Source organism: Pezoporus occidentalis, unplaced genomic scaffold (assembly GCF_034315485.1).
Source record: "Pezoporus occidentalis ecotype Australia unplaced genomic scaffold, CSIRO_AGI_Poc_V1 ctg181, whole genome shotgun sequence".
NCBI classification, from domain to species: Eukaryota; Metazoa; Chordata; class Aves; order Psittaciformes; family Psittacidae; genus Pezoporus; species Pezoporus occidentalis.
The window spans coordinates 71,420-84,392 of NW_026913652.1; the positions used below are offsets into that span (position 1 = coordinate 71,420).

The 12,973-nt window shown below is 35.9% G+C and overlaps 1 protein-coding gene across 2 annotated transcripts in view; it reads right to left on the minus strand.

Moving 5' to 3' along the window:
- The window catches only part of NUP155 (nucleoporin 155), a 29,048-nt gene that overhangs the window by 1,410 nt on the left and 14,665 nt on the right, over positions 1-12,973 (minus strand). For both annotated transcript variants that reach the window (XM_062615408.1, XM_062615407.1), the window contains 18 exons: positions 12,767-12,829; positions 12,520-12,661; positions 11,820-11,886; positions 10,865-10,983; positions 10,564-10,667; positions 9,781-9,914; positions 8,443-8,634; positions 7,064-7,202; positions 6,271-6,406; positions 5,691-5,844; positions 5,320-5,424; positions 5,030-5,184; positions 4,811-4,940; positions 4,394-4,507; positions 3,815-3,935; positions 2,788-2,898; positions 1,499-1,635; positions 682-782 (listed from right to left, as the gene is read on the minus strand). In XM_062615408.1, coding sequence (XP_062471392.1) covers positions 682-782; positions 1,499-1,635; positions 2,788-2,898; positions 3,815-3,935; positions 4,394-4,507; positions 4,811-4,940; positions 5,030-5,184; positions 5,320-5,424; positions 5,691-5,844; positions 6,271-6,406; positions 7,064-7,202; positions 8,443-8,634; positions 9,781-9,914; positions 10,564-10,667; positions 10,865-10,983; positions 11,820-11,886; positions 12,520-12,661; positions 12,767-12,829 — 2,224 coding nt within the window. The remainder of the gene's footprint in view (positions 1-681; positions 783-1,498; positions 1,636-2,787; positions 2,899-3,814; positions 3,936-4,393; positions 4,508-4,810; positions 4,941-5,029; positions 5,185-5,319; positions 5,425-5,690; positions 5,845-6,270; positions 6,407-7,063; positions 7,203-8,442; positions 8,635-9,780; positions 9,915-10,563; positions 10,668-10,864; positions 10,984-11,819; positions 11,887-12,519; positions 12,662-12,766; positions 12,830-12,973) is intronic.

Here is a 12,973-nt window from a genome sequence, read left to right on the forward strand (position 1 = left end):
TCACTGCTTCTGAGACACTGCTTCTGAGACAAGACAGTTCTGACTGAAGTTTGTATAGTCTGTTCACAAAAGTTGCTGAAGCTAGAGGTTCCATAATATGCAGGCAACTTACTCAAGTACATAGCTGTACTTCCAGGTAGAAGCTTTTTTTGTTACTACAACTGAATTCTTCCCTGCTGCAGACTAAGCAGAATTTAAATCTTGGAGAGTGATTCATGCAGCAACCTTTTCCAAACAACTTGGAAGATCTACTCCCATGTTTAGTCTTCTCTTTTCCACAATACAAGAACTCAGTGCTTCTAGGCTTTCTTCATTAAGCAGTTCACTATTTCATTCACAAAATGCCTAATTCTCATTCTTCCCGACTTCCTCTGATTCCCTCAAATTTGTCTGTACTACTCCTTAAAGTACGTTGCCAAAATTTACAAAATAATCCTCTTATTCCCTTATGAATCTTCAGTGCAGCGGAGAAAATTATATATATTGAAGCACTTTATAGACAGGACCCTACAAATTTCCACCAACTTGTTTTGAATGAAGTATCTCAGTAGCCACTGCTAGGAAAGAAATACTTAATTCATTCAAAAGAAAAGAAGAAAAGCTTTGGGGATTGCTGAAGTGCTGTGCTTTAGGATTTTTTACCTCTGTCAGTAGTTATTAGGGCATAGTTGCATTTCTTACCTCAGAAGAACTCTGCTTGGATCATGTACATATGCTGATAATAATACATGAATACACTCTAAAAGGTGTAACGGCTTTTTCATTCTACTCCAATAAGGGTCCTAAGAAAGATTCCAAAACATTAAGGAGGCAAATAATGAGACAAGGAAAAAGTTGCCAGCTGACATAATTACTTATACATTGTAACAAAAACATAAGAGAAATGGGAATCCTACTGTAATCTGTATTATGTCTATATTTAAGTACTATTTTGACTACTAAAACCGTATGTGAATTTAACTTAGTTTTCCATTACCTTACAGTCCATAAAATAATAGATTTTTAGGAAGATCTGAACTCCTTACACTCTAAGGTATCTGGGTAAAAAGAATTTCTGTTAATTCTATAAACCTGTTCTACAAACCAAAAGTTAAAAAATATGACTTCTTACTCTTTATACTTATTGCATCAACAGATTAGATGCAGTAATATAGCAAATTTTAATCATTAATAGGAATCAAATAAAATTAATATAATCAAGATACACTGTTTCTTCTGCAACATGACAATTCTAATCCTATTTAATCCAAAATCACCTTTACGTAAAATAAGAGAATTAACAAGTTTCTTCATACTTTAGGATTGAAGTGAATAAAATCAACAGGGAGGGGAAATGCAATAAGAGCATCTGAGAAAAAAAAAAAGAAAAAAAAGAGCAAAAGTGATGAGGCTAGTATTTTGACGTATCACACCTTATGTTACATTATATTTCCTGTTACAGAGAGATCTTAATAGCAGTTGAAAACAAAAATCTTTATTTTGTGGATATTTTCCTTACCCGTGCTTTAAACAACTGGTCATATACTTCAAGCAGCCTTGGCAATGGTGTTCCAATTTCTTGCATGGTGTATGTTACAAAACCTACATCCCAGTTCAAAGTGCAGACCTGTTGCTCTAGAAACTGCACTAAAAAATCTGCAGGATGAAAATAATGGGATGTTCAGATTCCAACTTGTTAATAGGAGCATAGCGAGGAAAGCTATTTAAAAGCTTTTTATATCTAGCATTTAAAACCTATTTACTCCAAGTTTAATTTTCTGTCTTCCACACAGCTTTCTCCTGTGAAACACATGTAAGAGTTTCCCCGCTGAGAGAAAGATATGCAAACCATAGCTTAGTGCTATCTTTGGCAGTATAAATGCATGGAGAAGGACTACTTATATTAAGTACCTTATTACAATTGTGCTATGCAACTGTGCAGTTCAGAAAAACTTACTAACTTATGTTTCAGCAGAAAAGAATATGTCATTTCATTTGCTAGAATAGCCAGCAACGCTACTGCATCTTTTATCATGCTGAAGTGTCAGTAACCATTAACAGTGTATTTTTCACCACAAAATGTTTTTACAATACTAAAAATACATTGTTCAGCACTATTTTTTCATGATATTTTAGTACTATAAAAGAACATTTAGTGCTGAACAATATATTTTCCAGGCGTTTATATAACACCAAATTGTCAAAATAAAAAAGGTATCTTAAAAGCGGAAAGAAACTTCAAAAAGGACTCAAAAACCTCCTGAATTCTTTAAAATCAGCCCCTGCAGATAACATTAGATAACTTGAAGTGACAGCGGACTAAAATCTTACTATATGTATAAATACACATTTTTACTTTGTACTTTGATACAAACAAACTGTATCACTTTTGAAAATGGGATCTGCAGAGCTATCCAAAAATAACTGTTGCTGCCTTCTAAGCTTCACTTCCCTGTTCAGGGTGAAAAACTGTAACTCCTGGTTAAATCCCTAGATACATTCTAGAAAAAAACTGCACATGTAAAAACTGTAATGGTTTTGTAATCATACCTCATGATCAACTCCATCACTATTGACAGTTTAAATTATTGGTGAATTTTTTCACCATAGCTGAAGCAACAAATTACTACAGTAATTACGTATCATAAGCATGTAATTACATATCACAAAATTATCAATATTCTTTCCTTTAGGATTTAAAAATTAGACATTTCTTAGGTTAAAACTTCTTTTAAGAGGCTAAAAAGAAAGCTGAGACCCATTCACATAAGGTTCATGTTTATTTACTATGCAGGCGAAACAACTTGCCTAAAGGGAAGTAACGAGGTGTGCCAGCATATATCTTTCCAAGCAATACCATCTTCAGACTAAGTGCTTGCATTCTGTCATCGGGGCTCAGGGACAAACTATCACTCAATTCTGAAAGTGAAAAGAAATCATGGAAGTTGCACATTTATATACAACTATACTGAGGTACTAACACGTTAAAATGTTATGCTATTGTCAGTGAAAAAAAATCAGCATGTGGAAGTGAAAATACAGCTTTTTCTGGTGTGTATGTATATGTATGCTCACAAATTTTTGTTTCCTTGATGTTCAAGGCAAATCTACTTAAAACAAACCAGCCCCCTAAAACCTGACCATCAAACCCAACAGCAACTGACAATCACTGTTTGTATAGTGGAAAACTCCAGCACAAAATCAAAGTAAACAAACCACCACCACAAAAAAAAAAAAAAGGGGGGGGGGGTTGTGCAGGAAAAGACTGAATGACCAACTCATGGTAAAGGATGGGGCAGACGATCATATTAAGTGGCTAGGCTTGTACAGCTGTGCCCACTACTGTTCTGCTTTATAAATAAAGCTCTTGCATTTCCACTCCTGTCAACATTATAAAAATTCTGATCTCCCTAAAGATTCTTTAATCTTTGTCACAGAAAAATTAACTTTTTTTTTTGAAATTTCCTACTCATGAAACCTTTGCACAAAATTTTAAAATGTTCTACAGTCCATATATAATGGCATCTAAGAACAAGAGATGAAATGACTTAAATGTTACCTGAAATGTGATTCTTCAATCCATACATGCAATATACTCCAACATATGTATAAAAATATTACTTTTCTGTCCTTCAAGCACACAAATAAAAAGCTAGTAACATTAAAGAACTACTAGGTAACTACATTTAACAAATACATTACAGAATAGATCAGAAAAAGATGCATCTAACTTGGACAGCGTATCAGTAACAGCACACAGTCAATCTTAATAGCTTTAATTATACCATTTTCCTACAGCTCTAGATTGTACTACTGCCAGTCCATTAAGACCTACCTTTCTCAACAATTTCTTGCCAGAGAGTTTGTACCAAGATAGGATCAGAATGACCTGCACAATGTATAATTGCAAGCTTACACTCTGAGAGCTTAAAAGGGTCAGCAAATTCTCCATACAGCTGAAAAAAAAAATTTAGCAGGTTTACATTGCAAGCAGGATGAAAAGGAAATGAGCTTTTCTTTATTTTGTATGGTAGACATCGGACTAGCAAAGATGCAACTTCAATAACTGTTGTCAAACACTAGATTTTTTTTTACTACATTTAGTTTCCCTTCTTAAATACAATCCCCAAACTTATTAGAAGTTCAGTTAATACTGTTAACTTTCTAACAATTTTCCCAATAAATTAATAAATGTGAGAGACTTATTAAAGAAGATAAACACGTGGAATAAATTAAAGTACTGTAGATTGAAGGAGTATCGAAGTACAGAAAAAGACAAAGTATAAGGTGGCAGACATTCTTATACCAGGAATGCGTAACTTATTTTTGCTAGTCTGCATATGCTCATCCTCTGCAAAAAAAACCCTCCCCCCAAAAATGTGATAAGTTGATTTCTAATGCAAATTTTCATTACCCTGGTTATATCCATCAGCTCAGCATCAAGCTGGGAGATAGCTTCTTGCACTGAAGAATGATGGGAATACTGCCGTTGTAATGTTTCTTGTATTTGAAGCTGAATCCTTGCAACCTTGTTTAAAAAGAAAAATACAGTATTTCAAACCCAGATTAATTTAAGTTTACAAATACACCCAGGCTTAATTTTACCTTATTTAATGTAGAAACATTACTGTCTCCTATCAACTGCGCATCAACAGAGTCTCCTATCAACTGCATAACTTTGCCGCATCAGGAGGAAAACACAGAAAACTTTCTACAGAATTGGTAATAAAAACAAAACTTTCTACAGAATTGGTAATAAAAACATCATGTGCCAGTAAGTCAACGTGAAATAATGCATTCACGGTATAGCTTAGATTAATAGTTTCCTTACATCCATTTTCTCTTCTAATTCATGTAGGAATTCACCATCTGCAGCTACACAGGACATAGCAGTGGAACTTTTGGCACTCAAAATGGCACGTGCAATGTATTCAAGACGCTGCTGAAGTGAAATTTCTGTGCTGCAAAACAAATATTCAAAATATTAGTTTATTTCCTCCCCCACCCCCAATTACCACAGTATATGCAATAGGTCTCATATAATCCATACCTATGCAGGTCAGCCAACTTAGCCAAGATTCTGGCTGCATTATTAAAATTTCTGTTCTTTTCAAAGTATCTCCACAGTAAATCCATGTAACGGACTTTGTTTTGGTCAAGTTTGGCCATCCGCACAAGGTAGGGCTCCAAAAAGGGGGCAGTAACCTGCAGAAGTTGTAAAGATAATATTTATATTCTTGCTCTCTTCTCTTTTTTAAAGCATCAGCATTATTACAATTTACTCTTCCAGTTCAGTGGAACCTTCTGACAAATTAATTAATTGTAAAGAGATGAGCTCACCTGTAATAATTTGTCTGTCAAGTCAACTTGTATCAACCAGTTGTAAAGTGCAGTACTGAAGAGTTCATCTGTGGAACGCTGAGCGAGCTTTAGCATTTGTTCAAACTAAAGGAAGAAAATGCCAAAGCTGTTATTCCAAAGTGGTTAATTACATCAAGCACTGAATAATGTATGTGACAATGCTTAAGTTCACATTATTTGCATGTCATCATTTCTGTGAACACTCAGTACATAAAGCTGCCAATTCATGGCAAAGCTGGACTTGTATCTACTTTGCTAAACTACTCCGTATTGTTTTTTTAATAATAAATTCTACACCCCTTCAAATAACACTTTTTTATGGAGGGCAGTAGTAATTTTGAGTTTCTTACATGGTGCCCTGCTTCTTCATTGCTTAGCATATTGGGGTCAGATGACAGCACTGGAGGACCTGGCTTTTTGGGTACGCTGGGAGACTGAGGAGCAGCTTTACTTTGATTCACTAACTCTTGAAGGGTGTCAGTGATACACTTGTAGCTGTTCAATCTGTGAACAGAGCAAAAGAAAATACAAGCCTTACAACTGCCATTGCAGTTATCTATAAAATACTCTTCTCAAATATTATTATTTTATGCCTTCCAAACACAATTTCTGAAATCTCAAAAGGTCACAAATTATTGTCAGCTAGTTGCTGCAATCTAGTTTGTTCTCAACCATGTCTCAAACAAGTATTTCTGTAATGTTCAGATCACAGCATTTTCTGCATCTGTTAGTTTACCCTCTGTTTCCTATTAATGGTACCATATTAACAATAATCAAGAAGAGCATGCTGGGCAAAACCATGTTTATTGTATCTCACATTATGAAAGGTTTTGTTTGTCATTACTGTGTGTACCTTCTCCAAGGTACTTTTTCTATCAGTTGGGAAAAAAGCACCTCATATAATGGCAGTAAAGTATCCTGAATACTTGCCTCTCTTGAAAAGCTTGAAGTCCAACAATATCCTCTTCTGGTTCTCCATTTTTATAGAAATGAAGGCCAAGACCTTGGGGATCCTTCTTCTCAGCAGCTGTGAGAGAAAGCTCCACTACTCCCTCATAGAAACGCACTAGGGAAAACGGAAAAAAAAACAAAACAATATCACCATTAGCTATGAAACCTATGACAAAATGGTGACATCAAACACTTCCCATTTTAGCAAGCAAGAACATATAAACCCTATTCACTTGAGTCTGTATCATATAGAAGTTTACACCTGTACCTAACCTGTGGGATTCTGTGCAAGTTTGAAGTTACGTATTTGTAGAGGCTAAAATCTTGACTGTTACAGTACTTATATCCATATCTAAATCATGTACTAGCTTCTAATGCATAAAACAGGATTCTGAACCATCTTTCAAACAGCATATTTGGTATGAAACCTTATCTGCAAAATAGTCATTTAACTCCTGCTTACATACAGCCCAACAATTTTCCAAAAAATATTTTCACCACATATATATGAAATAAAAAAAATGGGACAGTGCAATATGAAATAAGTGGGAGAGAATATTTTTACACAGAAGTGTTTTTCTGGTTGGTGAAATCTAGAAAGGCTTTAAACACAGATAACAAATACTAATTGCAAGTGTTATTAAAAACTGTTTATGGTAAAACACTATAAAATGAGTTGAAAGTTGGTAAACAAATCAAACAAAAAATAAGATGACCCAAAAGGATACTACAGATAGTATTTGCCAGAACATGACCAGTGATTTCCTCTTACCTTGCCTATACTGTGCACAAACATTAGCAAGGTCTACTTGATTGCTGATTTTCTGGTACTCTTTCAGTGACTCTCTTAGCATCTTCTCTTTCTCCATTCTGCTTTGAGCCTGTCGAGAGCGCTGAAGCAGTTCATTTGCCTAAAGTCAGGTATTGGGAAAATGGAAATTATTCACATGAACAAAACACAGATACTGTTAACAAGTGGTTACCATACCAAACTTCAAAGCTGGAACAACAGAGAATACATCCTCTCAAAAACACTCCATCATCACTTGGTAACATTAAATTTCCAGCAGAAAGGACTCAAGAACAGCAGTAGAAAGAAGGGCTTAAGACTTAACCAAGTGGTTCCCCATTCTCCCCTCACCAGTTAGTTTTTCAAATTTATTTGAAAAGCTTCTAAGACTGCAGTTCTTTAGCACAGCTATCTTTTGATAAAATTGAAAAGCTCAGTATGAGCTGGCAGTGTGCCATCCGTGTCCAGAGCTGCATCAAAAGGAGTACGACCAGTAGGTCGAAGGAGGTGATCCTGCTCCTCTGCTCTGGTGAGACCTACGTGCAGCACTGAATTCTAGGGGCAACAGCACAAGAGGGATGTGGACATGTTGGAGTGAGTCCACAAAGATGCTCTGAGGGTTGGAGCACCTCTCCTTTGAGGACAGGCTGAGAGAATTGAGGTTGTTCAGCCTGAAGAGGAGAAGGCTCAGAGGAGACCTTAGAGCAGCCTTCCAGTACCTGAAGGGGTCTGTAAGAAAACTGGAAAGGTCATGTAGGGATAGGACAAGGGGGAATGGCTTCAATAAGGTGAAAGAGTGGAGATTTAGATTAGATGTTAGGAAGAAGTTCTTTACTGTGAGGGTGGTTAGACGTTGGCACAAGGTTGCCCAGAGAAGTTATGGCTGAAACTTCTGTCTCTGGAAGTATTCAAGGTGAGGCTGAACAGGGCTTTGAGCAAACTGGTCGAGTGGAAGGTGACCCTGCTCATGGCAGGGAGCTTACAACAAGGTGATCTTTAAGATCCCTTCCAACTCAAACAGTTCTCTGATTCTGTGAAATTCCATGAGATCAGGAAACACAGAAAACAAGACTATGCTGAGGAAAGCCTGGATGACATCAGGACGACAGTTTTATTAGACATAACACTTGAGATAAAGACCCTATGAACACTACAAATAACTGCAAATGCTTTAAACCAGAGTTCACATAATTTTCAGCATTAATCAACTACAAGACACAAATATGCACATAACCTGCCTTCCTTAGTTCTTGTGCTCCTGAAACTACTTGAGCATAACTGTTTACTAGCTCCCCAAGTCATCTCATTTGAACATGTTCTAAAGTATGGTTTGGTGCTGTCAAATCTGGAAGCGCGCTTACCTTGGAACACACAGCATCATCAGTGCTATAAAGAAGAGGACAGATATCTTGCAAATGGGCAATGATGCCATCCACAGCAGCGTTATCTCTGATGTAGCAGTTTACAAGAGAAGCAATCAGTGCTCCAGTCAACTCCCTGTCTCTAATTACCAAGTCTTTAAAAGCAGTAATCTTTAGATGCTCTTGAAGTTCCTGAAGACAGACAGAATTTCATTAGTTTACCAAAGCTTTTACTTTATTCTGTTTAGAAACATCACCATGTGGCAGCAAAATTGTTTTCCAGTGAATAGAAACGCCAATGTGCACAGCACAAAAATGATTTAAATAAATTATTTAAAATGCACATTAAATATCAAAATGGAAATAATAAAGCAAGCCCTGTCAGTGAGGGGGGACTCTGGGATGCCAAAGGACAGCAAGAACTTCTCTCAGCAGACACATCTTCCCTATGTACCATTTTCAGTTATCTGTACGAATGAAATTAGCAGTCCCCCTTACTTCACAGGGCACTGTCAGAATGCACACCCTATAAAATGAGTGTATCACAGATTTTAATAATTTGTGTACTGTCATAGGTGAAAATACAGATACATAAAAAGGAGGAATCTTAAGAGTTTGAAGTCTGTGCTCTTTATGTTTTTTATATTAAATTACATTGATTTTTCTTTTTGTCTTATTAGGAGTATTTGCTTACATAGAATTGCCAGTAGTGGCTGTGTAGTGTCTATGGATGTTCACTAGAATCGAGAAAATACTATTACAAAAATATTACAAAAGCTCTGAAACTACTGGTGATAGAAGAAAAGACTGCATGGTACTGTGCTACCAGCTGGGCTTAAACCATGACACCTGTTCTAGGTGACCTTGCTTTGAGCAGGGGGGGACACATAATCTCCAGAGGTCCCTTCCAGCCTCAGCTGTTATGAGATACATTCTAGACCCTTACTTACACAAAAGTGCAAGGGTTTCAACAGTAGTTGAAGGGTTACCAACAGTAAGGAAAAGAGTGAATTCCTCTCGGCTGACAACACTGGTCTATAAATTTTAGCACAATTTGCACGTTGTGCACAAAGTGATTATAAAACCATACTCATTATCAACTGTCAACAAAAGTACAATAAAATCTATGGTGACACTTCATAATTTGGTGATGAGGTCAATACTTCAAGTCAGTCTCTTAAAAATAAACATAATCCAAGTAAAAATCTGTATGTAGTTTAAAATTAATTATATATTTCCCAATGAATTAAAGTAATACTTCTTTGGGAATATTTAGGTATCAGAAGAAAGTCAGATGTCATATACAAACAAATTGAAATTGTATGATTCAGCTCGTACCTTCTGAAGCTCACCTACTACAACACTGAATTGGTGCTCACACAGCAACTTCCATAAAGCCAATGCCTGGCAGGTTTTGCGAACAAGCTGCTGGATGCCTTGAAGTGAGGTCTTCTCAGTTAGCTGTGCCTCAGCTGGAAAAACAAAGAGATTGTCAATAAGTAACCATTTTATGCATTTTAAAGTAGCATGGAAATTTTTGAGGTTTTACAATAACAATTGCCTTAAATTTCCTTTTTTTTTTTTTCCCTCTGCTGTTCTTGATTAATGCTGTTTAGCTCTCTCTGGAGGAAAGTGCCACATTAAAATTTCTTCAAGACATACAGTATCTGTTAACACTTAAGTGTAGCAAGATGTTTTATATTCACTGACAGAATAGTATGGGCACACTTATTACTTGAGTGAAACAGAATTGCAACAATTCATGTATTTACTTTTGAGTGCTTGCAGTTCAGAAATAAGGCAGCAATGATTATATCGTGTCATTTAGCAATCCAAAAAGGTTTATGGGCTTTGGAATACATAAAAAAGGGGAAAAAAATTAAGCATCTACCAAATTCTACATAATGACTGATGACTTAACACTTTCACAGCCCCTGCCAAAAAAAAACAAAGCAGAAAACCTTCCCACTATTGAAAGTGAACATTACATTGATTAATGTCAAATTTGTATTGAAAAAAAAAATACGTATTTTTACTTAGAGGTTTTAACAAAAAGGGTGAGAAAAGCAACATCCAAATGCACCATTCCCTCATACTTCCTGTTCAGAAGTAACTGCATACCATGGTATTTCCTCTGGAGTTCTTGCTGGAGTTGCTGAGAACTTCCACCATCAGGCCATATAAAACCCAGGAACCTCTGCTGTAGATCAGCTGGTGTGCCAAAACTGCAATTCAAATAAAAAGATGTTACTATGATTAGAAATACTGAATCTTTTAAAGGCGAAGTCTAACACTCATTTTTAGCATCCGAATACTTGAAGCTGGAGACCATATATACACCTTCAACACAGACACTCATGGTATATTCTTTCAAGAGCTGAATATGAAATACCACTGCTAAACATAACAGAGTTAATAATACCTTGGGTTTCCAAGGGCTCCCACTGTAGCAAACTGAGAATTTCTATCCAGAAATTCTTGTAAACCTTTTAGTTCCTGTAGTACACATTCGAGCACATGGGATGGAACACTGCTTTCTACCTGCAAAAGAAAACAGACTTCTTTACAGAAAGTGTAGTTTCCAAACATTTACAATTTTAAGCTAAAGCCACTAAAAATACAAACAGAGGTTTCAGCAATTAACTAGAAGAATAGTAATACTGCCACTAGAGCACAACATTGTTATACCCCAGTCACTAAGGTGGGGGGACACAGGTGAAGAGGCAATAGTCCACTGAAGGTACACAGTATTCAAGCTGTCACCTTCTTTGCTCTTCTGATACCTAAATAAGCTGTGTTCTACTATATCCAACTCTGAACTGAAACAATGACTGAGCATTGCAGTGTATGACTGTCAACATCTTCCAGAATCTCCCAGTTACCTTATAACTGGAGGAGGAAAGCTCATGTAGTAGTTAATTTGCATTGCTGAAATTACTCAGCCAGAAAAGATATTGTTATTTTGACATGGACAAAAAGTGAAACACTAAGAGGTTATGTTAGGAAGATGCTGACATTTTTTTTATACTGTCACGTAACTGCAATGCTTCTGTAACCCATTTAAATTTCAGGCTTTGTCTGGAGGGGGTAAGCATAAACGACAGAAGTACAATCACTGAACATGGAGAAGACTGGCCATTGCCAATTAACAACAAAGATCAAATTACAGACAGGTTTCCTAAAAAGTAAAATTTAAAATAGTAGCTTAAAAATAATTAAAACCTAAAATTACCTTAAAAAGAGCACAGAACTTAAGAAAACATTGAAATGACAATTTTTTTTTTCTCATTGATCTACAGTTGGGAACATAAGTATAACAGGGTTTCAGACATATACTGTAAGGAACTTTTAAAAATACAAAATTATCTTTTACATACTGCAACAACTTCTCGACTGCCACTTTTGAAAACTCTCTCCACAACTATACTGCCATCCCAAATATTTCTGCAACACAAAAAAAAAGTACTGTGTTAATGATGTGTTAAATGCCAATTAATTTAAGTAATATATAACTTCTTCAGAAAGAAATCGTAATTTTTTTACTACAAGGTGTAAAACAAGGATTTAATTTGAATGCCAACAATAAAAGAAGTTATCATTATACATTTCTGAACGGTACAGATCCAGATAATTGAGAAAGTTTCAAATTTTAAAACTTTAATCATACTTTAAATATAGGCTGGTATTATTCTCTGGACATAATAATGTAGGGAGCATGCAAAAAGATGACTAACATGTGAAGAGCTCTGTTCTTGCTTGGGGTGTTTAGCAACCCAGGACTCAACAGAATCCTCTTTAGTCTCACTACATTGCACTGATTTGTGCATATACACTCAATTGCTGCATCAACATTTAAGCAAATTTCCTGTCCCAGCTATTCACTGAATGTATTATTAAGACAGCGAAGAAGAGAACATATTATATCAATGGGTACTTCAAACACAACATCAAAATGCACTTTACTGATTTCAAATTTAAATGCTATTAAGATAGGACTCACCACATACAAGCATTAAGGGAAAGAAAAGCTATGGAACAAATTGAGTGACAGAACCGCTTTATACACAAACACCTCACCCTATAATCCGTGCAAAGTATATGCAGATGCCATTGTGCCTTCCAGAAAATACTATCTCAGGGCTCATCATTCCAGCAGCAGGGTGAGACATGGAATTCCCAGAAGGATATATGGGAGTTGACATACTACGAGGTTGTAAACCTAGGGTAAAAGCAGGTATATATCACTCATATGAATGCAAATACGAAAGCCTAGGTTAAAAAAAAAAAAATTTTTTTTTCTTCATTTGGCCAGCAAAGTTGTTACCTTGCCCAGGTGTTGTCAGAAAGCTAAGATTAGGACAGGGAGTATCAACAGACAAGGAGGAACCTAAAAGGAGAAAGAAGTAAAGGTAAGTTTGTTTAAAATAACCAACCAAAACTGAACCAAAGTATAACCCATAAAATCCCTGTGCAAGAGCAGCAAAAGTGTTAAATCAAGTACTTTAAAGTTAGAACTATTCCAACAGGGCTT